Source organism: Vanessa cardui, chromosome 12 (assembly GCF_905220365.1).
Source record: "Vanessa cardui chromosome 12, ilVanCard2.1, whole genome shotgun sequence".
NCBI classification, from domain to species: Eukaryota; Metazoa; Arthropoda; class Insecta; order Lepidoptera; family Nymphalidae; genus Vanessa; species Vanessa cardui.
The window spans coordinates 13,283,941-13,311,274 of NC_061134.1; the positions used below are offsets into that span (position 1 = coordinate 13,283,941).

At 33.3% G+C, this 27,334-nt stretch overlaps 2 protein-coding genes across 4 annotated transcripts in view; one reads left to right on the forward strand and one right to left on the reverse strand.

The window, feature by feature from the left end:
• Nucleotides 1-369: 369 nt before the first annotated feature.
• On the reverse strand, nt 370-4,690 carry LOC124534343 (probable ATP-dependent RNA helicase DDX56). 3 transcript variants are annotated; one of them, XM_047110119.1, is made up of 11 exons: nt 4,425-4,690; nt 4,017-4,241; nt 3,484-3,746; nt 2,774-3,034; nt 2,478-2,673; nt 2,176-2,325; nt 1,723-1,820; nt 1,459-1,600; nt 1,074-1,292; nt 605-685; nt 370-485 (listed from the first exon to the last, which is right to left on the reverse strand). In XM_047110119.1, the coding sequence occupies exons 1-10, from the start codon at nt 4,482-4,484 to the stop codon at nt 611-613; spliced, it is 1,689 nt and encodes a 562-aa protein (XP_046966075.1). In that variant the 5' UTR covers nt 4,485-4,690; the 3' UTR covers nt 370-485; nt 605-610. The 3 variants fall into 3 exon arrangements, with proteins under 3 accessions (XP_046966075.1, XP_046966074.1, XP_046966076.1); XM_047110118.1 differs by having other exon boundaries at nt 370-685; XM_047110120.1 differs by having other exon boundaries at nt 370-685; nt 4,017-4,251; nt 4,425-4,684.
• A 453-nt stretch (nt 4,691-5,143) lies between these two features.
• LOC124534257 (E3 ubiquitin-protein ligase Ubr3) overlaps nt 5,144-27,334 on the forward strand; it is a 69,873-nt gene continuing 47,682 nt past the window's right edge. Inside the window, exon 1 of the mRNA XM_047110004.1 lies at nt 5,144-5,679. Coding sequence (XP_046965960.1) covers nt 5,463-5,679 — 217 coding nt within the window. The 5' untranslated portion in view covers nt 5,144-5,462. The remainder of the gene's footprint in view (nt 5,680-27,334) is intronic.

The following is a 27,334-nucleotide window of genomic DNA, read 5'->3' on the forward strand; positions in this document are numbered from 1 at the left end:
GACCTACATTTTATGCATCACCACCATTTTTGCAACACCATGTATTATAACATAATTTTCAAATTTACTTTCATTAATAATAATTTACGAAGCTAGGTCTTATCCTAGCACTAGTAAATGAAATAACAAATTGTTACTGTTTTCTTTTTATAAGATATTATATATTCATACTTACCTAGTAACTTAACCAATGAAGATCACATATTGTACATGTATTTTGACCACCACTTAGCGTATACTTATTTAATTTATACACGACACCAGCAAATATTGCAGGATCGAACCTGCTACTTTCAGATCGCTATATCGTTAAACTAATTATGTATTCTTAAGTCATTTAATTTCTAATATAAAATAAAAAATCCAATAATAATTTAAACAGAACATTATATATATTTTATTATATAAGACATTTACACCCACGCATCATTAATATCGTACTAACCAAACTCCTCAACTAATAACGCGACCACGTGTTGCTCGCACTGTGTAAAGAAAAAAACAAAACATCAGACACACTTTATTTACATTTACAATCGTTTAGAAAGAACATTTGTCAGTGTAAAAAGTCTTTGTATTAGAGAATTCTCTTCTCGATACTAACAAAGTGCTATGTGTCGTCTGCTGCAGGCGTCTTCTTTAGGTTCTTCAACTGAAAACTTTTGAGGGGGTCGCTTTGACGAGCCTGTGAACAAGTAATTTATATAAGTATTTATATTCGAAGTGTAGTCAGATACAGAGCTAAACGAATACTAATTGATTTGACAAATATCTTAATGGTCACTTTAAATGTTATCCTAATTTCATGGTCCTTCGAGCCGGATTACATAATATGGAATCCAGTGCCTTAGATATATGCCAATTGATAATGTGATCTGTGTTAAAAAAATGGCTAGTCATAGCTTGACATTGATATTAAGAATTGGAGGTCAAATACACTGTTTTTATTAAAAAAATGAACGACGCCAAAAACTATTGCAATCTAAAATGGAGATTTTTAATTCCTCAGTGTAAGATATTTAGGTATCTGTTTATATAATGATAATAAATACTAAAATATGAAAATAACTAACCTGATATTTATGCCTCTTGGCGCTCCCAAAGTTACCGGGTTTCTTCTTCTTGGGCGCGGGCGCGGCGGCGTCCACGTCGGCCTCCGTGTCCTCGTTGCGGAGCGCGGCCGGCAGCAGGTACTCCGGCACGTGCGCCAGCTGCGGCTGCAGGCGCACCGTGTGGAGCGCCTTGTCGCGCTTCAGAGCCGCGTGGTCCGACGGGTTCTCTTCGAAGTAGCCCTGTAATCGGAAATAAGTATAACACTGACCCCGGAATACCAAAATATATTATATGAACTTATAGAGTCAGAGAGAAGATTAGTCGTTCATCAAAGTGATATGTATTTATATGTCATCATGTGAATGTTACGGCAGCTACGTGAAATAAGCACATCTTTTGCTATACCTGCAGCTGTCTGCAGGCTAGCAGTTCTCTGCGGAGCTCAGCGAGTCGGGCCTCCCGTACGGCGACGCGCGTGACGGCGCGCCACGCGTCGCGGGAGCGGTAACGGAACCCTTCCACTGACTCCAGAGCGAACTCATATTTTCTGCAGACATAAAAGAGCTTAAGTTTTCCAATTACTAAATATTATAAGTTATTAAGTATTTTTTTCTTTAAGAAACTACATATATTTTTTTAGCAAGGATTAACTATGTAATGTTAACTTACTGTAAAACTTGTTGCCCGTTAAACCCTTTTGATAAATGTTCCTCGACTGCATCCATAAGTGGCTTCTCTCTTATAGCTACGAAGGACAACACTGATCCCTAAAAAAATGTTTCATTATAAATACTAGAAACAGTGAATCATAAATTGTTATAAAATATCCTGAATAAACAAGCATGTAGGTTTAATAGCAGTAATTGATAACTGACCTAAAAATACCCCACCACTGAGTGTGCTGTTTAAGTACCCATGTCTAACTGTTAAACAACTGTTGAAAATGGACTCCTACTGTGCCAATATTACACATTATGATCAAAAACGTAATATACAATAATAGAATAAACATAATACTTTAGCATTTGCATACCTCCAATTATAATTAATATAATACCCTCTCTAAGAGATGTAAATGGAAGGCACTGAGTAAAAGGCTAGTCAAGGTATTGTCAAACAAACCTGGTTGTTTCCCCTAGCAGTACGCCCAGCTCGATGAACATATGACGTTACATCCAGAGGAAAGTCAAAGTTGATAACATTGGAAACATGCTGAAAGTCAATGCCACGTGACACACCGGATTCTTTGTCTTTTTTACGTTTTGATTTTTGCTGAAATATGTTATAAGTATATGTTAATTTATTTTTAATCATATAAAGGAGGATTGAAGGTGATGATTGCTGAGCCAGTGAGCTTAACTCAACTGTGGCCGGAAAGATTTTGATTTGATAAATAAAATTTAATCAAAATAAAAAATACATACCCTTCTCTTCTTTCCAAACTCTTCATCACCAAGCAAACCACCATCTGGTTTTTCTAAAGCTTTCTCATCTGACGCTACAATTATTTGATATCGTCCTCTATTGAATTGTTCTACCGACAGACATCTGATTGCAGCTGGTAACTCTGAATTTAAGACGCATGAACTGATTTTGAACTGTTCCAGGTAAAGTTTCAATCTAAAAATAAAAATACCTTTATTTAATCTGTCATTAACGGCAAAATATCCTCTTATCGTTTATTTTGTTATAAGACTTATATATTTATTAGATTACTTACTTATAGCATCTGTCTACTGTTCTGACAAAGATTATACTTTTTCCTCTAATTAAATTTAATTTTAGAAGTGCATACAGTATAGCTGCTTTGTCATCCTCTTCCGCAAACAGGTGGTAATGCTGCAATTGTGTTGATGGTGCTAACTCTGGCTCTTCCAGTTTCAGTGTCACTGGATTTCTAAGAACTATTTTTTTTAAACTAAGAACATCATCCGACAGAGTTGCTGAAGCAAGCACTGCTTGATAAATTTTTGGTAAATGTCTGTAATAAAAATTTGAATTATAAATTTTAAAAATTAAATATATCATATAATTGTAAAGAGAAATTTATTAGGTGGTAGGGTTTTTTGCGAGCCTGTCTGGTTTAGTACCAACCCATTATCAAATATTCTATTGCAAAACTGTAATTAATTAATTAGTGTTAAATGCACAAGGGACATAACATCTTAAGGTCGGGCTTGTGAGCCACCAGGTGATAAGTGGTCACCATCACCCATAGACAATGATATCTGTAGTTACACTGGCTCAATCACCCTTTGAACTGGAACACAATACTGAATACTGTTATTTTGCAGTAGAATATGATGATGAGTAGGTGGTACCTACTTACTTAGGTAGGACCCTTACAAATCAGGGCTTACAAAAAGCCGTACCACCAAAAATGTTGTAATGTTTTGTATAAAGCTATGTCAAAAAAGTAAAAATAATCACCCTAAAAGTTCTTTAATTTCAGCTTCATATCCAAATGAAAATACCAAGTCAGCCTCGTCAACAACAAGTACAGATAAGTCTTCCTTTAATCTCATACTATTTGCTTTCAAGTGTGCTAATGCCCTAGACGGTGTTGCTACAACAATATCTGGCTTATCTGCTAACAAAGACTTTTGTATTTGCATATCTCCGTTTTGTGATATATCTATGCAACGAACTTCTCTTGAGCATTTTAGTGTTAAGTCATTTATTACTGATGTAATCTGAAATTATTAAAATTCATTTTATATTTAACACTTTCGTAAAAAAGAAAACCTCTTAGATACTAAATTCAAGCTTGTTTTCTAAAGGCAGATGAACTTAGATCAAGTTTTTGTATAATAAATAAAAAAGTAATATAACAAAAAAAAAAATTTCAAATGCTTCTACTACTATACTTTTTAGTTTAAGTTAGAATAACAAGTTATCAACAAAAAACTATAATGATTTACGATTAACCTAAAACATATGCTTTTATATATAGTTGTAATTACCTGACCACATAATTCTTTACTCGGAGACAATATAAGGGCTTTGATACACTGATGTGTACTTGTATTTTTAAGATTCAATATCTTCTGTATGACGGGTATTGTGAATGCTGCTGTCTTTCCTGATCCTGTTCTCGCGCGCATGAGCACATCTTTGCCTTCCAATAGAAGAGGTATCGCTGTCTCTTGTATTAGTGTTGGATTTGGCCATCCAAGTTGGGATATTGCCTAAAATAAGCTATACAAAATGTACTCTACATTTATACATATTTTTTATAACTACGTCAATAAATGTGGAAAGTTAGCAAGCATCCAAATTTCAACATTTTTAAATCGAACTTCATTTATTAAGGTTATTTAATTTTTACATATGTTTCAATTAAGTGAGAAGAATAAAAAGACAAAACGTACCTTTAATATTCGATCATCCAATTCCATTTCGTGAAACATAACCTTTTTCTCTTCACCCATGATGTTTTCCTAGTAAGTTCTATACAGTATTATAATATTAACTAAAGTATGCCTTAATTATAATAACAACGTGAATATAACGTGAATTCTTTATAGAAATTTAAGAACCACGTTGGATTTTTAAATGTCAATAACATTTAACAAGTATTTAAAAATAAAAAGTACGCATGCGCTAAACGCACTACGTTATGCGCATCAAAATAAAATTACAGATTATAAAGTTATGTAGAAATTAGAATGCAGAAGTACAGTCGACTAAAGGATCACACTGACTTTTTCAATACCGCATTAAGCATTTATATAAATTAAATTTCGTGATCGTCAGAAAAATATCGACACAGAAATAGATAGATAAAGATAATAAGGCTAAAGTATTTTAATTTATTTAATTATTGTTAGTTATAATGATGCGAAGAATAATGATTAGTGTTATGGAATCGGACTATCAAAACGATTCAAATTAATTGAAAAAAAAAACACATATAAAATTCTCATACTCTATTATTGGTGTATCAGGTTTAATTTTATTCCGAGGTTTTCTTTAAGTAATAAAATATATATTTGTTCAAAATATTTATTTATTTATATTACAGTATAATATTTGAATTTTTTACCGGGCAACATGGGCAGTAACTTTTTTTTAAATATTTAACATTATTTCAATGGTAACCCATACCAATGGCCGAGTTGTTTCTGCATTGCTCTATTATTATTTTTAACTGCGAAGTATTTTAGTTATTTGTAATTCTTTTGTAAACTTCAACGTTATCATTTGATGCAGTGTTATAGTTTTAAATTCTTACAAAATGGTACTTTAGCAACACACCACCACGATGTTTAACCGCGGATGCGTTACGGACCGCAGTTCATTGCCTTATGTAAAACTGGTAATGGTGTTTCTTCCGTGAGTGACCGAAATATACAGTGACTTATGTGTATAGTTAGCTTGTTGATGTGACTAGTGAATAAAGTGTTAAAATGTCAAATTCAACGGCTCAAGTGTTAATGAAAAAGGGGAAACGAGGTGCAGCTGCGTATATCCATGCGGATTGCGCGAGCGGTTCACCGCAGCACCTCGGCCCACTTCTTGAAGTCTTGCTGAACCCCAGCAAGGCTATTGACGAGTGGGAGACGATCGACTGGTGTCGGTGGCTCCTAGCGGGCGGCAGAACACCAGACGAATTCGCCGCAGTTGGTTAGTAAATTCAATTATAACTGTACTCTTTTAATTGTATCTCGTTCTTTGTAGGTTATGAACAATAATTTGTGGTGATGAAGCAGTTTTATAAGCAAGTCTGTATTCACAACAGATAATTGCGCAACTGTCGCAATAAAAAAAAAACCCAAGTAACAAATTCAGATTCTAGTAAATTCTTGTTTTGAAATGTAATATATTCCCTGCATGAAGATGTGTTCAACCTATCAGAATTCAGAATTATTTACTATCTTCACTGAATGTTTCAGTGGATTTGAATAATTGACATTTAGGTAACAATTTATCTTATTTAAATTAACTTCAACCATATTCTATAAATGATACAAAATGAAACAGTTATAATGAAAAAAATATGTCAACAATGATTCATAGTATTGGTCTTGTAACGGATAATTTATATGATGTATCTGAGATCACTATTATGGCCTGTTTCTAAACAAGGTTATGTCCTTATTGTTTTAAAAGGCAATATACACATGAGCTCATTTTAAGAAAAACAAACCTATGACACATGACTATGACAAATACACAAAACCAATCATAGAAACAAATTTTAAACATGTTTAATACTATTGCAACATTATTTATTAAAAATATAATTCTCACAATGACAAACGATAAACAAAAAAAGATGCTATATAATACTTGATGAAATAATGTTGTTTTATTTAAAATAGGAATTTAAAGGAATTTAATATTCACTACAGTAGGGTTTTTTTGTGCTTAGCTTTGTGCTTAGGTTTTTTTATGCTAGGAGACCTTCATGTAATAAAATAAAAGTTGGTTTCTAGGTCACAAAGACATTATCTAAATAATATGTCAACAAAAATTTTAATAACTAACAAGAAAAAGTTCTTTGCAAAATAAAAAAAAACATAAGGGTTATTGTGAAGATAGTTTACTTGGTTATAGGGCTTTGAGTAACTTCTCTGGGTAGGTACCTCACATTCATCATGTATTCTATCCCCAAGAGGTACCTACCATCAAGGTGTAATATATAGTATTAATTATAGTGTTCTATTTCAAAGAGTATATGAGCCAGACGCAAAAGACATAATAACTTCATTCCCAAGTTTGGTGGTTCATTAGTAAAAATTAATTCTTATCATTGAAAATCAGGTTGCCTATTTTCACATTTATTTACTGATTTAAAAAAAAAAAGAATAAACTATGGATAAACATTTCTCTATTTACATTGTTTATGTCTATTGCAAAGCCCTTTTTGTTGTGACAATGTCACGGAACAGATGTGAAATGACCTCGAAGCAGATGAATCATGTTGTCTCACAGTGAGCTCAAGGCAAATGCTGTATAGATTGTGAGATGTAGATACTGCTGTCTGCCAGTATGTCTGTCATTCTGTATTTACCTTATATTGACTATTTGTGTATAATTAAACAAATTTTCAAATAGCTGGAAACTTGTTCAACTAGGCTATTGAGTTTTCTTTATAATTTCTTTTTTCCATACATAAGTAAATTGATAATGATACTATAGCACAGTATTGGCATAAGTGATAAGAGTTTCTCGTATTTATATCGATCCAAATAGTGATGTGTAATTGTTGGTGATAGCTACAAATTGTGAACAAAAATTTGTTTATAGAAAATGTTAAATTGTTTATGTGGCTGTCGTTAGTGCAAATTATAGTGATCACTGCAGAGTTTAAATGACAATAACTCGGTAAAATTGATCATTCTTACGAGAATGGTAGATAATTAGATAACTCATTGTATCTTTATAAATTTAATTAATGATACAAGGAATGCAAGTAACAAATAGTTGTTCCATTACATTAATAAACTATATTAAAGTCAGCATAAGTCAGATTGAATTAAGAGTTATGATGTATGTCAACTGACTATTATAGACCTATGTAGCTGGACTTTGACTATATAATCTATATTTATTTTTTATAAGTTTTCTAGAATATGTTATAAGTTAGCTACGGGTTGGTAAGCGGACAAGTACAATGGGTCTCTTACACATGACACTCAAGAAAAAAATTGTTTGAAATATGTACCTACATGTCTAAGAATTCTGCCACATATATTCTCACCTGGAGTATGATTGTGCTAGAATAGCTGGAAGTAGGTTGATGGAATAAGTTACTTAAATTATTTACAATGCAACCTGTATGACTGAGATCAAGGGGAATAAGATTTATTATTACTTTTCATGTATCCAGTTTACCGAATAGCCTAGTTTATAATGACAGTTGCCTTATTTATTGTTGTAGTTTTTGTATCTTAATATAAGGACATGCAAACAGACACAGCATTATCTTGATACTATGTCATTGTCTGTAATGACTATAATACTAAAGATATGTTTTAATTCAGTTTGTATTCGGTAGTGACTACCTTCTCGGTATAGTCCTGTCGAAATAAGTGTCCAAAAAAAAGCAAACAGGATTATCCATCGAAAAACATTCTGTATATAGTATTTCGAAGTCTGGAAGTTTGAAGAGTGTACTTCTTAGGTGTCCGAAAGCACGTAAAGCCGTTGCTCTTGAGCTCTCTCCGGACGTAACGTGTCTTCCTATTGTATTTTGATAGTGAGGGATTTTAGAATACCCCTGTGTTTGTTTACACTTGTGCACCATGATGGTCGTAATCAAACGTCGGCTAGTTGGCCTTGAGATTGGAAGACGTGTTCGAAATCGGCATGGACATCACCATCATCATGAATACTCTGTATAAATGTTCAATAACCTTCATATTAAAAGTAATATTTATACTCTATTCTAACCATAAGAGGAGAACAGCCCAATAAACATGCAATACGTAAACCTAAGGTTTGTTTACCTTTATTCCTACTTCCATTGGAATAGCCTATATATGCATAAATACTAGCAACCTGTTAGATGTTCTGTCTCTGTAGACAACAGACATGCTGATATAGTAACGAGAATAGAATAAGACGTTTAGTGCTTTGTTCATTAAATTGAATTTATTTGAATCAAACATAGCATTGTCCATTTAAAGTAAAAAAAAGTAAAGTAACAGCCTATCAATTTCCCACAGCTGAGATAAGGCATCCTCTTCCATTAAGGAGAGGGTTTGGAACGTATTTCGCCACGCTGCTTCAGTGCGGGTTGTTGGAATGCACATGTGGCAGAATTATATAGTGGTGCTTGCCTGGGTTTGAACCCGCAATCATCGGTTAAGATGCACGCGTTCTAACCACTGGGCCATCTCAGCTCGTCTATTTAAAACTGATTTATAATAAAAAGTACGAAATTTAAACGCAATCAATTATGATTTACTTGTATTTAAAGAATACATAAAAGATATTAACCTAGTTCATTGTAGTTGTAAGAGGGTCAAGTCAATCCGCAACAATATAAAAACTGTAAGGCTAGGCGCACATTCGCCGTGAAAACCTCGTCGGCGGTTGCGTTTAATAAATTATCGGTAATTGACTAATTGTTATGTAAGCTAAAGAAATCGTTATCTATATACCTGTACGGCTTTTTGTCCGAAAATTTAATGTTTAATTATGCATATATATAGCAATTTAAGAACACGATTTAACGACTAATAAAACTGTTGGATAACTGGTTAATTTGTGGCGCCAAATAAAAATAACATTTGAATACAAAATAGGACTACACTAATATCAGGAAAATAAGAAACAACTACACTTACCCAAGGTCAAGAACCTGTGGCCTTATTACTTTGGTAGGAGGTTATGCAAGCCTACTGGGTAAGAACCTTCCAAATATCATATATTCAACTGCCAAGCATCAGTGCTTAGGACTCATGTGTTTCGATTTGAAGGGTGAGTGAGTGTACTGTGTACAAGGGACGTAAGATCTAAATTCTCAAGGTTACGTACAACATACGCTGATGCGTATGGGCAGCGATGACCACTTAAGTGGTCCATTTGCTCGACGATTACCAATGCCATTATAAAAAACAAATTTGGCAATGATTGCCATCGTTAGTATAGACTAGGCGACTACGCTGAATATACGTCACGAGTATGTTCGCAAACACAGGTGCAGTCTCTATTTGAGGGAAGAATACTTTCATAATTCGGTGCGACGACAAATGAGACACGACCGCAGAGAGTTTCAGCGTAAGACTTAGTGGTTTCCAAATATAATTACTGCCAGCTAATATTGATACATCTTAACGGGCCTGCTTAGGTTTGAAAGCTGACGAACATATGGGCCACCTGATGGTAAGTGGTCACCATTGCCCATAGGCAATATACGCTGTAAGGAATATTAACTATTCCTTAAATCGTCAATGCGCCACTAACCTTGGGAACTAAGATATTATGTCCCTTGTGCCTGCAGTTACACTGGCTTAATCACCGTTCAAACCGGAACACAACAATATTGAGTACTGTTGTTTGGCGGTAGAATAACTGATGAGTGGGTGGTACTTACCCAGAGGGGCTTGCACAAAGCCCTACCACCAAGTGACGATTTCCGAATTTGCGGCCGTACTACCGACTAGACCCAGGGGGCAATGAAAAGATGTTTCAAGATATGTTATAGTCGGTAAATGAGTGCATTTTCATAGTCATATTGAAAGACAGTCAGGAACGTAGAGCAATTAGGTGTAGAGTATACGGTTTTATGTGCTTTCTGAGATTCGCGGTTGCAAATCATTAAGTCATCAATATCACTATAATCAGGAAAAAATTTACATGCTGATCCCTTTCTGAGCGCTCCCTTTCGCCCATTAGTTACAGACGAAACAGACCGAATATATGTACATTTATAATTTAAAATAATAATGATAATATTTAGGATAGTTGGGTTTTCACCGTCTATTTCTTATACTCAAAAAACATTTCTGTCTTTCTAAAATTTAGCATGGAAAACGTCTTTTTAAAATCATACATATATGAATTCAAATAAGTTATGAAGTTGCTATGTATAAATAAAAATATATTAAGGTATAAATACAAATGAGTAGATAAATTAAATAATCAAATTTGGACGTATGTTATTGTAAAACACTCGAGATAACTACTAAAGAATTGAGACAAAAAATGCGATCGGTCAGCATGGCTGTCATCTTGAAATAGTTTCAAACGCCCGTGTTTTAGGTTCCGGAAACCGCAAACAATACAACCGACTCGTTTTTGTGTGGAATCTGTATGACCCCAAGAATGTATTGACGTTTTCTTCGAAGTGGACATCTCACTAAACAGTAAACAAATTTAAGATGAAATATTTGGTGTAAATTAGTAAACACTGCTACCTATATAGCACGTGTATTTATGTTACTTATACTGGTTTCAATGCTCCCGATGTTACCTGTGCTTCGTCCTACATTAAATATTATATTTTTTAACTCTTTCGTGGGAAGAAATAAGGATCAAAAACCTTCAATTTATGTATTACATGCCTGTTATACATATAAATGTCTAAAGACATGTAGATAATACGAGCCGTTTTTAAGGAACACCACTTTTTACACAGATTTTACAAATTACTTAACTAAGGGCCTAAAAACTAATCTTTTAATTCTATACATATCAAGAGTGAACTTAAAATATAAATTATTATTACTTTATGAGATACTAGTTTTCGTTGTTTAGCCACTTGGCTCGCGTTTTACGCGTTAGTTGCCAATTATTATTCACATAATATGTTATTATTATTGGAAAGTTTCATTAAAATCCATAAAACAGAGTTTCTCGCTTGTGACAAAAATCTCAAACATCAGTAATAACGATATTTATTAATATAATATATTAATGATAGCGTTATTATGCGTCAACTGATTCAATCTGAACACGTGCCAAGTATAAACTATAAAGAGTTACAGTATACTTTTTTTATATAAAAAAGGTGATCTCGAAATTACTGCGATCTTTCTTTCTCGGTTTTACACGAGAGAACCAATTGTATGAGCGAAAAACAAGGGATATAATTAATTAAACAACAGCGTGGTTTTTATCAAGAGGGTGGTTTTTATGGACCAGCCTTGCCGGAGGTTTTTCCGAACCGATACGACTTGGAATCTTTAAGAAAAGAACATATATCTTAAAGGTTTTAGATGATTATTCCATTAACTTATAAATAATGACATATACAGGGTTATTGGTAACTCGACGTATATCCGTTACGAGGTAATAGGGGTGACTATTTGCAATAATTTTAACCCCCATATGCCTTTCAGAGACTTCTTCGTGAGGATAATAGTAAGGATAGAATCCTGCATTATTTATTGTAGAACATGCTGTGTGCTGTGCTCTGTTATAGAGAGTTTGACGGATTCGCTTATTAATACTTTATTTAGGCTATATTACAAAATGTCTTTTTTTATAACTTAGCTATTGAACTGTTTCTGTTTCTAAATTTTATTTTAAATTTTATATAGCTTAATATAAAAATCCCCTCAAGTCTCCGAATACCTAGAAATAACCACTTTTGTTCTAGAAGAAAAAAAATATATCTACGGAAAAATATAAATTCGATTGAGCCTTTCGACGGATTTCGATTCTAAAAACATTGTGTAATATTCAATAAATTTATGTTTAAAGTTTTGGAAGATGATCAAGTCTTATTTATTAATAGTATAAATATATTATAGAAACGGTAAAAGGAACGATCATTTTATTTGTATTATAATAAGGAAACATTTGTTATTTACTTAAGATTGACGAATTGGGATAAACACGATTTATATGAGTATTTCCTTATAATACACATAAATATACTTAATTGTAATTAAATGTATTTCGAGTTACGATGCACTACTTTTGCACAATATAGTTGTAAACCGATTGAATTTTGGTAGCCAATCTTAAGGACTAGTGAAAACAATTGCAATATAACTAAATGGTACCACACAGGGTACCACTGAAAATCAGCGTTGGGTTCTTGGACCCAACTTGGAAGCTGAATGGTACACCTTGTAGGACACGTTAATTATCTTTGTTTTGTTTTGTTGTTGTTATATTTTAGATTAAGTTGGTCAGTAGTTATAATTAGTTTATATGTTTTTTGTTTTTGTTGTATTTTTTTATACTTTTTATTGTGTCTAAAACACGTAAGGACACGTCCTATTAAACCTTTCTTTCTTTCTTTCAATATAACAATCCAGCGTAATATGGACCATAAGCGATGAAAGAGATACCGATGTGTTTCCGGGGCATTAGTTAATAAAACAAAGGCTAGTCTGGTTTACTTCCAACAACTAACAAATTCTTCATACTCTTAGTAACTTTCGGGTCCTCGTAATCGCCAACCCTTAAATCTAGTCATTGAACTTTACGGCAGTAATTGTAACATAATTGTCAAGCATATAAAGATACTAATGTCACAGCATGTAATCGCTCAACGTTAAATCTGAAATGCACCATCCAGTATATTATAATTAGTTCCCCTTGACAGTTACAAAGTTGTCTCATCTGTGTAATTTAAGGTGACTAAGCGGCCCGTGTTCCTAGGATATGTTCTTGTATCTAATTTCAACCGAATGAGTTAAAAAAATTAATACCTTGGTTTTTTTATAACCAGCATTTTCTCGGACAAGTTTCGAATGAACGACGAGTGTCGGACGTAGCTATCATTTTGCACGTAATTATTCTAGCAATAGTTGATGTATCATTTAGAATGTGTACAAATACATTAAATAATTACAATTTCAGTATCTGAAGCATATGCCATAAGACTTACACAATATACTTTAGACAAATATAGTCAAGTGGTAATATCAGTGGGTTGTTAACTTATGTAATCGCGTATTCTGCGGTGCTGAGTCTTCCTGTTAGAAGCGATACATGAGGAATCCCCAAGAGTCTAATATACACTTCAATTTAACTATACAATTTATTATCGTATAATAAATGAATAGTCATAAAGGTTTTAACTATTTTTTTATAAATAATAGCACATACAACCAGAATACTATCTTATTATAAACAAATATTTGTTTTACGTAAACCATGCTATTAGCTAATAATAACATTATGCACTAATCACAGTTGATATTTTTTATTATAATAAAACACAATTCCACTTTACTGCCAATCTACCGATAACATCTACCGGACTTTTTTTCCATTTATCTGTAATAAACATAGATTATTCAACCTCTTTACCAATGACATCTCATCAGTTTGTTGTCAAATTTTGTTTATTTAGCTTTGCTCACTTGTGGTTGGAATTGAATATAGTTTGATGGTACTGTACAAGAAACTTCTATGCATCATCAACATACAAGCTCCGGGCTGCAACTTTTTTCCATAGATTTTTTTATGGCACAGGTTGGCCTACGAGCATATAGGCTACCTGATGGTAAGTGGCCACCATCACCCATAGATAATTACGCAGTATGAAATATTAACTATTCCTTACATCGTCCATGTTCCACCAACCTTGGGAACAAAGATGTTAAAACCGGAACACAACAAAACTGAGTACTGTTATTTGGCGGTAGAATAACTGATGAGTGGGTGGTACCTATCCAGACGGGCTTGCACAAAGACCTACCTAGTAAAATAACATGATATACATGTTATATGTATTTGCATTGACCATATCATTTTCAGCGGTATGAACAAGATTTTTGAGATACATCTTATACAACATATTGTATTATATTTTGTTAATTATTGATCCTAGAGATGATGTTTTTCGCTGAACTATAGAAGAAACTTCCAAGCAAATGTAAACAAAAACACCTGATGTGAAGCTAAAATAATGTGTATTTGAAAACCTCCATGAAAAATACTTTTGTTTATATGTTATGCATAATTCGTCGTCATGGATAATCGGTCAATCGGTTACGAATTAACCTCAAACACAGATATATTCATCAACATACATTTATAATATACTACTTTTTGTCAAGACAAGACTCCTTGCTTGTTCGTAGGATTTACATTTAGAAGTAACCTATGTCCCTCTTTGATGTCAAGCTCATTCCATACCAAAATGTCATTACATTCAGTTCAATAGTTCGGCCGTGAAAAGGCAATATATAGTCGATCAGTTTGTTACTTTTGCATTCATAATATTAGTATAGATTATGTACGAGTGGATATAAACACTTCGCAGTCTGCCCGTTTTAATTTCACGTGACAAGCGTGAATTTCATGTTATTATTTCAAGTATAAGAACATAATTATATTATGTATCTTGTATTCGTTACTAAGACGTAACCGTGGCTACCCTAATGACTACCATAAATCAATTAGCAACATAGTCGCTATAATAGTCGTAAGTAAAACTATGTACGTAAATATTATTTTGTTTCATGTTCGTTTTGAGTTCTGTTATTACCTATTATTGTGGTAACACAATGGGTTTTTGTCACCTTACTCGTTATAGTGTCGTTGTCCTCACACCGCCTGACCTAAATATATATATTTTTAATTTGAATTTATTTATACAGCGTCTTCTGATGTAATTATATTGTTAAGGGGATAGTAAAGCAAAGATGGTAGTGATGTAAAGTTCATAACGTGAGAGGAAACTTGATAAGAAGACTTACATATGCCAGATGAAAATCTGCCACGTGTGCATCCAATGACCTGCGCTTGAGCAGCGTAGTGGAAGAATCCCTAAGCCTTCTCAAAAGGGAAATACGCCGTAGTCCGCAATGTGACATTGCCAGGTTGCGTTACATATTTTTATTTGTAATTAAAATAATTTTACTTAATTAAAGTGCGTTAAAAATAATTAAACAAATATCTCTTTCCATTCTCGTCGATTAGCGAAATAATGAGTCTTGTTTTAAAACGTCACATTAATTAGATCGATCGAAACTATATAAAGGATCCATTAAAAGAAAGAACAGGTGTTTTGTAAATTGCTCCCGGCAGACCTTTTGCGTATGCAAAAATTTATAAAATATTAACATTTTAGGAGGACGTTATACAGCTTTCGTAATCAGACCCGGAAATGTAACCTTAGGCAGGTGTGTGTTTAATTGCTAAATGAATATAAATAATATTACGTATACAAATATTGTTCTCCATAAGTTTATCGAATCTCTACATTTTATAATAGCATTTATGAAATATTTTGTTTGCTGACTGCTAACAGTGCACAGCTAAAATTACTGAGTCTAAAAAGGACCTTAACCTTCTCATAGGTTAAACCTTTAAATTACTTACGACTTTTTGGAAATGTTAATTTATTTATAAGCACAGCTTACAAAATATACACCATTAATTAACTTTAAAAGAAAATAATAGGTGCATTCATGTTCTCCAAAGTTATCTTTTATTTTTCAATTTTCTTTTTTCTAAGTAAGTACATAGGTAATATGCATCTATCTTATAGACGGAGGTCATTGCCATATACCATAACATCTTGCTTAATTCCATTTCTAATACCGTAGTCGTCGAAATATGATACGAAAAGCTAGTGCAAAATGCAATTATATGGAAATTTGTTGGATTTGTAAACGTCACGTCTGTTGAGCCCGTGGAAACATTTGTCGCTATTCGAAAATTTACTTTTTTATTTGCGTAGAAATATACATTTGTAAGTTCTGATAAATAATATTTTACAACTAAACTTTTTAATCCATGTGCTTGCTGGTATTTTCACTCGGAGTTTATATCTTCCTAGATTTTATTTTCTTATGATGACAAACGACTCAATCGTTTGTCTTGCTTTGCTTTGTCTAGTAAAGTCTGACATCGAATATAAAAATATTTCAGTAATTATACATAGAGCAACGACACGTTTTGACTCCTATTTCACTCTTAGCACTAATCTATTCATTTCATTCTATTCTATTCATCATTTTCTTAAACAAAATTGTATAGTCTTTAAAGTGTTATCAAATAATCTAATCTTATTAAATTAATAACATCGACGAAGATATCGAAGAATATGTACCAAAATCATATTTCTCTTATAACCACTGAAATGAAGATGCATCTCTAGATGACTAGTGCTGACTGAACTAGCCGTCTTCGTATTTGGACTCTACTATCACTTACCATTAGGGCGGAGTGGAGTTCTATGCCTAAGCGATAAATATTAGTCTGATTTGAAAAGTTTCCATTTTTTTCGAAGCCAAAATAATCACATTACCGAAAATAATGCAGCATTTCACACAAATATATGTAAAATGCATGAAAATTCTAAATCCACTATTAAACTCGATGGCACTAAACAAGTTTCACTGAGTGAGAAATAAAATTATTTTCAAATTGATTCAATTAATAAATATAATTTTATTGATATAAACGTTATGAAATATTGCAAAAAAATATCCTGTCTTGTCGCGCGGGGATCGGACCGGTCACGGCGTGGCAGACAGAAGAGATTCCTGAGGGTCCAAATGAACCGTCGCATAGATCATAGCCCGTGGCCAGTTTCTCATATATGTTTAACAACAATATGTTTTTAGTATCGCATTATATCTAATTCAATATATACAATTTGGTATATATTTATCGTTCTATTAATTTTTGAATGTAATGTTTGAGTTGTGAATTGTATGTGTAGATAAATATAGACATTATGCATTTAGATGATATGTTTGTAGTGGGTGGTACCAACCCCGACTGTGGTGACCGCCCACTAAAGATTCATTATAGTGAAACAAAAATAGTGCAAAGGATGATCTTTTATTATTGGAGTAGTAAGGAATAAATTTTGTTTTAATACCAGTTCGGTCTGCGTGTTGGGAAAAGGAGGTTTTTAGGAAAAAAGCATGCTAAGTCAGCCTATCTATCTCTTTGCAAAATTTGGATCAAATCCTTTCAAGAGTCCTGGTCTGCTTGAGTAATTAAAATCCATTCATAGGAAATTTTGCATTTTGAATATTAAGCACGAGTAGTTATACCAACTAATATTTGCTCTTTGTGTATTTCATTACCTTTTCTTAATTTTGAGTTGGTAGATAAACATTGGCCTATATATACTAATTATATGTTTTTTACCACCTATTTGAATATATAATTAAAATATACATATATATTTTGAATAAACGAACGATAGCCTAATTATTTACTATAGACTGTTTAATTTTTTTAATGTTACATATAATTTCACACTTGAGTATAATTGTTTTTAAAATTATTATTAGTTGAACTATTTACAGTTTATTTACATGATCTATGGTAATTAATAACAAGACTATATCTTGAAAGTAAATAATTAAATCCATACATTCAGATTAACGCTGTACGAGGGTTGCGGTTCAGTAGTCATACCGGAATGATCTTCGAATGGGAAGAGGTTGTCTACCTTTGTGGTATATCGCATATGCTCTGCTGGCAGTTTGCATTACTTAGAACGTACTCATCTAGAGATTATCGTATGTAAACCCTTCTGTACTTATCGACCATTTGTAACGTTTTGTCAAATGTTATAAGAAGAATGTTAGTAGTCAAAAAATGGTCGAAAACTTTTGACTCGCTCTTAATATGAGTCAGCGAGCATCCGACGACGGCTCTGTATCGTTTTGGTAACCCGCTCGCGAGACACGGTCTTCCTCGTCAGTGCATTGACTCGACCACTTCTTGCCCGTCCGTGCTTACCGGCCGAGCCGTGCGTTGACCCCGCTGAACAGCTGATCGCTATACACGTGCCGATCCTCCCCTGTACACTGAAAGCAACTAGTTCTAAGAATAAACAGACATCTTTTTGCTGCTATGAGTAATTGAGTGCATCTTTATCGTATATTGTTTTTAAGTATCGACTCCTTGGTGCGGTTCCGTTTTTAGGTTTCTATACACACGCTTCATGCATTTTGGATTATCTCGGACTTTGTGAGACAATCGTTAATAACAACACTAACAAATTTAATGTTTATTTTATATTATTATTATTTATTTTTAAATTATTTATAATATAAAGTAAAAAAGTAAAGTAACTGCCTGTAAATTTCCCACTGCTGAGATAAGGCCTCCTCTTCTATTAAGAAGAGGGTGTGGAACATATTCCACCACGCTGTTTCAATGCGGGTTGGTGGAATGCACATGTGACAGAATTTCTATGAAATTAGACACATGCACATGCAGGTTTTCTCACGATGTTTTCCTTCACCGACGAACACGAGATGAATTATTATAAACACAAATTAAGCACATATATATAGTGGTGCTTGCCTGGGTTTGAACCCGCAATCATCGGTTAAGATGCACGCGTTCTAACCACTGGGCCCTCTCAGCTCTTTAGGATATATTAGTTTGAAAATCATTTTCCATATATTTCCTAATCGCATTGCGTTAATGTGAGATTCTTAGACTGCAAAATATAAAATATTAAGGTCAACGTTTGATATTAATAAATAGCATCGCCGACCAGCTCCTTGTCACTTACTACAATAAATAGCGTAATAAAGACCTCGTTTTTTAGCGACCATTCCACCCTCTCTGCGACATTGGAACCCCGAAACGCGAAGAACATGATGCCAGCAGCTGAGCAAAATATAAAACAAACATTCCGCATACATTACCATGAAATCTTTGATCAAGTCCACAGCTTACCTATTGGTCTATACTACAAGATTTTTATAATTATTTATTTATAATACAAAACTGTATATACATAATTACAGGACATGGTTTTCCCATTCGATTTTACAGTACGTTTAATAATAATATTTAGAATAAGTCTCTACGTCATATAGGATATATTCCAGATGACAATCCTTGTGGGCTCACTCAGGCTGCAACAAAACAAATCCTTTTGGGAGTACGTAATGTGTGCGTCAGTGGCGCCACCTTAAGTAACTTGGTTTAAACGTTGGGCGCCAACTTAAAATGAAACAAATATTGGGGCCAATAACATAATTGCTTTCTCATGAAACTTCTCAAAACATATAGTCGTTGTTACAACATGATACAGATATTTATAATTATATATTTATATATGATGGTATAGAGATTGTCCTCTATAAACAGACCAAAAGCCATCGCATTAGTATGGCTTCCGTGAATTGCAAATATTATATAAAACTCGTTTTTTCGCCGGCCAACAAAGAACACCTTTCAAACAAACATTACTAAGTTTTCTTTTTATGGCTCGCCATATATATAAATAATAATTTAATGCAAGCGATGTATAAAGTAATAATTTATTTATACATTGTATGGCTCAGGATCAGCGACGCTCTGTTTTCATTTCGGTTCGATAGCATTTCTAAAGATATTTTTTAATTGATAAGTGGCGTTACGAGCACGTAAACTATTGAATTTTTTTTATTTATTTTAAGACCTTTGCTGACTGTGGGCTCGTTGAATTTAACGAAAAAGTTGTTAATGTGGCCTATGTTACTCCTTATTATATAAGCGAATCTTCCAGTGAAAGTCCCGTCAAAATAGCTCGAGCCATTCCAATGATGAGCCGGAACAAACAAACAGGCAGAAAACATGTTATTGTGTTAAAAGTACCATGTATTCATATGCATTTAGTAAAAAGGGATTTTCTATACGTACAGTATAGATTACAAATTCAGTCATTACAGTGTATAAATACTTAAATAATATACATAAACATAAAGTGGCAAGCACAGATTAAATCGAATATTCCGATAAATTGCAATGTAACGGAGGAAGCTCGTAACAAGATACCAACGACGTCAAGTTAAAAATTACTATATATCATTATCATATAACATCCCACTCGCGGGAGATAAGTGTTCTTATAAGGGCACGTCTTGTTCGATATCAAGTTAATTGTCACGTGTGAATCGCCAGTGTCTCACAAAAAAGGTTTTATATGTACTTTTTTTTATCAATTATCAATTAAGGTCCTATACCTTAGAACTGTATAAATATACCTATATTGTTTAAACGTATCGTCTTAACATGTTATGTTTCACTAGTTGTGCCCGCGACTTTGTGTGTGTTTGTATTTAACAAAAAAGTTATTGTTGTAGTATAGGTTATTGTACTCGTGTATACATTCCATATGCGTTTAATAAAAAGTGGTTATTTTAATTTTATAAACAGACTACAATTTTAGTATAATATATACTAAAATTGTAGATATATTGCCAACCAGTTGACACCCGCGTCTTTACCCGCGATTTTAGGTTTTCTTGGGTTTGAAGCTTGACACAAATTTCATTCAATTTGCTGTAAAGAGAGCGCTCCTAAATTAACTTTTGTTTCTAGCTATGCGATTTTTTTAGTAAACCATCTAAACGTCTTGTTAAGTGATAGGAATAGGAAATCAACAGGGGTTTGACCTCACTTTTAACAGCCTTTAAAATAATTACTGGAACGAACGCGTAAAACAGTGTAAAGCTTACAGTAAAGTGAACTGTCAGGAATTGTCACTTTGGGACAAATAGTTATGGTTACTCTTTCTATTTCTGATTTATTGAAACTTATTGTTTATTATATAATTATTCTCGAACGGTTTTAATTGATTACATCGGATCTATTATTTATACACAAAATATACGCCAGCGTTTTCTATTTATTTGTCCCCAATAAAAGACGATCGACGCATTTAAAAAACGAATTATATTGACATCTGACATTAAAATCAGTTATGATACGACACAACTTAGATACAGCATCGGCATTCAATAAAACCGATAACTGCCGATTTACACAACCAATAGAAATAGCTATTATAGATTCTCGCGTCAGTTCAACCCGAGAAAGCAAGTGCATGTAAATCGACGTGTCAAATTGACGAATATATTAACTCACATGATATTACAAGTTATTAAGTTTGTGTAAAGATCATTTTCACAAAAGAAATAAATATTGATAATTTGGGATAGTGTACTTAATTCGGATGTGATAAGAAATAAGTTGTGTCGTACTATACGATAATAATAATAATTGACATTAAAATCAGTTATGATACGACACAACTTAGATACAGCATCGGCATTCAATAAAACCGATAACTGCCGATTTACACAACCAATAGAAATAGCTATTATAGATTCTCGCGTCAGTTCAACCCGAGAAAGCAAGTGCATGTAAATCGACGTGTCAAATTGACGAATATATTAACTCACATGATATTACAAGTTATTAAGTTTGTGTAAAGATCATTTTCACAAAAGAAATAAATATTGATAATTTGGGATAGTGTACTTAATTCGGATGTGATAAGAAATAAGTTGTGTCGTACTATACGATAATAATAATAACCAAAGGATACGTGCATGACATGACGATAAAGGAGTCGCCTTATAATATCGCTTTCGAATTAATTAATCGGCGAGTTTCGAATTTGTTTTAACAGAGCTGCTTTCTTATTTGTTTTGTTAAACTGGTTTTAATTTGTTTATTTTTGTATTGAACACATGTATTTAATTTTTCTGTTAAAAATAAGTTGTAACACTTTTTTTTGAAGCAACGTGACCTTATTTAGACTACAATGTTCCTGTACATAGAATTTATAGATATAGGTAGACTGTGGAGATATAGATTATGTAAAATGGTAATTAAAAGTGTTTTTTATAAGTATGTAGGTAGGTCCACTGTTTATTGATAATAAGTGTCATTTACTTGTTCTTGTAAGTCATAAAACAAATATAAGTGCAACTCAAAGACTCATATTAATACAATTTAGGTATTCATCTAAAGGGAAGAACATTCGTAAACTTGTTACATCTTTCTTTATTATCGATTGTAGGGTTTTGTGTTGGAGCGTCTTAAAGGGCATGCCAAATAGTAATACAAAGCAAAGACTTGATGATTTGGCAAATTAGCAATTCACAGAGCACTTGAGACAATATCAAATCACATAATAAGATGTCTGTATGCAATTGTTTTGATTGTAACTGCTAGTTTGCTGTTTATTCTTATGTGGCTTGCAGATTATTTATAATTGGCACCGATGGGGTGTGGCGCTATACGGTTAATTGTGTCTGTTCATAATCTGTATTATCATGCTTTTTATATCAAACAATAAATGTTTTTTAAAGAATACCCAAAATGTTATCTTGAAAATAATAAGAGACAGCACGTTAATTCTGGATTGGAACTTTTCTCCGATTAAGGAAAAGAGATGGAAGTATGCCACGAAGTGGGTCCATTGCGGAATTTTAACCAACGTGAGCATGTTTTCTCACGATGTTTTCCTTAAACGCCCAACGATATGAATTATGGACACAAAAATAAGCTCTCAGAAACTGAATGATGTTAATGTGAAAACCCCTTTTACATCGTCGTCGTATCGGATCGTCAGAGTTGACAGGAATTGAAGGTTTTTTTGATATAAAACTTATAAGAAACTTTCGTCATTTAGCACTTACATTTACAATGTCTATGGGCGGTGATGGTCATCATTATATCTATACTTCTGTCTGACCGTCTCGTTCTTTTACTTCCAAACCAATAAACCGAATTTGATGAAATTATGTTTGAAGCAAATTTGAACTCCATGGAAGGACATATTTCAACTTTTTTGCGTATCACATGACAAACAACCCTTTAAATCGCGAGAGAAGCCGCGGGTGACATCTAGTGATTACATATACCAAATACACACGCACGCACGCACGTTTCCGTCGGCAGTTTTTCCGAACCGATACGACATTGGAACCTTCAAGAAAAGAGCGTACCCTTTCCTGGTGTTGCAGATGTCCATGGACGGTGGTAGTCACTTTCCATCAGGCGAGCCTCCTGCTCGTTTGCCACCTATCACATAAAAAAGCACGCATACGTGCACACAAACAAGTACACAAACAATGAGAGACCACTGATGAAAAGAACGCTCCCTTATGTAGGCATAAGAGAACGATATGCTGTATGCCGTTGCAACTTACAAGTGAATCTTGCCCACAGGTCCAAAACATAGTCAGGGAAAAATCTCGTCAAAAATAATAATTAAATCCACATGTAACTCGATAAGTTTTCTTTTTTACCATGAAGATGTTTTGCATTTGCCTTAATGGGTTACGCCTGATGGAGGCGTCGGCGCCTTATGATATACTGTCTATGTGCTTATGACTGATGACAACCGGCCATAGGATTAATTGTAATAACATGAACTTGTCAGAATTGTAAGTTGTGTGGGGTCTCGCCGTCTGGCTTAGATTGCACGTGATTCCCGTTGATCTATATATCATAACAGAAAATGTTAATTATTTTAAATTTATGTCTATCACAACGAGTAAATTAATTGCCTTTTGAAAGGTTATTTTTCTAACAAATAATAATTTTATTTTTAATTACCTGTTTAATATTAAAACAGTAAATAATTGAATTGTTATTGTTATCAAACTTCAAATCGGGTGTGCCTATCATAAATATTACGTAGATATCTATTTCAAGTGTAATAGAATATTAAGGAGGGGAAATCAGCGGGTCATAGCTAACCTATACAAATATTATTATGACGGAAGTAAGTCTGTGTGTTACGTTTTCACGGCCAAACGCCTGAACCAAATTTGATGAAATTTGGTGCGAAGCTTAAACCCCAAGGAAGGACGAAATTCGTTACTAAGTAAAAATGTCAGTAAGCAGTACAGACTGCGTATATACCTATTATATCGGTATATATATTTATATATATAAACCTATGTATATATTAATTACTCTGTACGTTATTCTACTAAACAAAAATGATTTATATGACGTTTTTTCCAATACATAGAATGAATAAACAATGTAATTAGAGACATAATAACATCAACAACTCAGGTCCCATGGTTGGCTGGGCATTGTTACTGTAGGAGTCTTGAGTTCTTAACGTTTAAAATAACAACAATATTGTATAAGATAGAATTAACCTCTAAAGTTCTCGACACAGAGGACCTTACCCATTTTTTTTATATCATAGTATTGCGTCCGGGCGATTGGTCCACTTATTGGTAAGTGATCCTCACTGTCCTTAGAAATTGGCGCCTTAAGTAATTTTAATCAATCTCTACATCGTAAATGCGTCAACCTTCACCCTTGTCTTCTTCAGTGATGCAGGTCAGAGGCTTCCGCTTTGCAATCTCCTACGACATGGCATTTTCGCGGGAAGGGACCATCCAGCATATGCGTATGCATGCTGTTTATCATTCTCGGTAGCGAGAGGCTTATGCCCGATAACAGCATTCAAAGCGTTGGACCCAAAGCGAAACCCTTTATCAGGTTGTGGCGCTTTGTGACTCATTCAAGCTGAATAATGTTCTTTACATTTTTGATCCTGTTCAGCTATCAATTTATTTGTCACTTGTTTCATTCTATTGTTTCGACCTGTCACTTTGAGCGAAAGAACAAGAAACCCAAAAAGAGCCTGATTGGCTTAATCTTTAAATGTATTGAATGGGGTGATAAGTAAATAATGAAGTGTCTTCTTCTTTCAGATGTCAAATCAATGATGACAAAAAGAGTAAAAACAATGATTAACAGAAATGTTTTCAAAAAATGTTTATAAGTAAGGTCGTTGAACTTCAATTCATATCAAGATGCATGCCGGAGGTATCATAAAATGTTCTAAGAACAAAGAGTCCAAGTTATGTCTTGTAAATTCAATTTAAATTTAACGATCGTTTTTCCGTTTTGTCTGAAACGTCTTTTCTCTTTCAATTAAATCCTCATAAATACAATTTCAATTTAACGATCGTTTTTTCTGTTTTGTCTGGAAGTTGCATCTTTTCTCTTTGAATTTAATCCTTTTTTAATGTACGTTTGCATCAACCTGACTTTTACTAGTTTATTAAAAACGAGTTCCGAGTGAAATGGAAGAGCAAATGTCAATTGGATATCACATGACCGTGACAGCAGGGGCAATAACCATTGAAAGCAACTATGAGTCAGATACCTGGTGGTGCTTAGTGCGTCGTAATAAGGATTAAATTGTAGTAACATCTGACGTCCATATATGGCTTGTACGACAGGGTTGTCACAAGGACGAGAATGCGAAAAAAATAGGTAGTATAGTAGTACTGTTTTAATAACATTCCTATAATGGAATGTGTGCAAATAAGTACCATAATCGTACGTAATGTTAACTTATAAACTGCCTTGAAATAAAAAATGAGGTGACAATATTTGGAGACATTTTTATAAACATTATTATTTAAAAATTAACATAGCAGGTGTGGGATTGGGCCGCCTAAGGTTACTAATCCTCCGCCCATAGACATTGGCGCTACAAGAAACATTGGGAACAAAGATATTATGTCAATTGTGCTTGTAGTGGCGTCTTCTCATCTGATCATCGCGAATTTTATTCATTCTCAAATTTAAACCACAACGAGGTTGTGCTCTATCGTCAAATCGGATCACAACAATACTATGTTTGTCTGTTTATTACTTTGTTTATAGATGATAAAAAAGCGTCGAGTTAATACCTGTTAACTTCTAAGCAGGATATATTAATTTAAATAATTGTATTTAACTAATTTGACTTTATTTGTTTTAAATGTTGAAAAAGAGTAACTACTGAGTTTCTTGCCGGTTCTCAGTAGAATCTTCTTTCCGAACCGGTGGTAGCTTCACTTAATTGTAAAATGACGATTCAAAAGTGCTTGTAAAAGCTTCATGAATAAAGTTTATTTTGATTTTGATTTTGTTGCCGGTAGAATATGTAATGAGTGGAGAACCTTCTTAATCTGACTTGGTAGGTTAGGTTGTTTATCCAATTGGGTTTGCATAGACCCCTACAATTGTGATATTTATATTTAAATAATAAAAAAAACCTTCTCCTCAAAGGAAGCCTTAACCCAGTAGTGGGAAATTTAGAGGCTGCTCATGTATAAAAAAGGTATGTAATGTAAGATAAATACTTTTTATTACTGAGTTTACCGATTGTAGGTATTGATGCAATACATCTTTATATCTGGATAAATTATTTAATTGATTCTGCATATATAGGTATGTGTAATTAGTGTCGTCGAATTTTAAGCACAATTTATATAGGTATGTATCATAATGAGGCGGCAAACACAAATTGGGGCATAATATATATTTGGTAATATTTTTATTCGATATGTCCAATGTCGATAAAAAAAGCATAATTCCGGGTTAGTGGGATTCCTGGCAGAGTAGCTAAAATATCCTTAGCCAACATAATATCATAAAACTTAGCTATCGAAATCACTTCCATAAATTTTATTCTAAAAAAAGCCATACCCGAAAAAGCAGACCATGAATCAGAAAATCATGATGATTGGCAACCCTATTGTACGAGAGCGTTGATGCGCCTGCGCACGCGACCTATAATTACCAATGCGCACTTTGTTGGATAACGCTAAGACATAAGATGCTGTTAATTGTTTTTGTCATTTGTGTAATTATAGCGCTGATATGATGATTAGATACAATGTATTAATGATCTTGATCGTTGCGACTTAGTATACAGCAGTATCATTTTTGTTTTTAATTACACTCCCGCGTCTCTAATTATTTATCGGGGTTCAGTTGCCAGAGTTTTAAGTTGTGTTCAAGAAGTTTATAATTTTTATATTCTTTAGATTATGAGTTTTACATGTGTTGTTAATTTTGACATATGTGTATATGTTTCAGGTACATGAAATTGACTTATGATTATCACGGGGTAATTAGTTTTTAAATATGATAATCAAATAGAAATAAATTTGTAATGAATATTTCTTGATTATCAGATAAGTAGTACGTGAACAACTACAAACTCACTTTCGCACCAATATTATCAGTTGGGATGATACAAAAACCAATAAATCGGAAAGATATGGTATATAATCTTATACATTAATAGCGTAAGCCGATTTTTGTCCCAGTGCTTGTGATTGCCACATAAAAAATC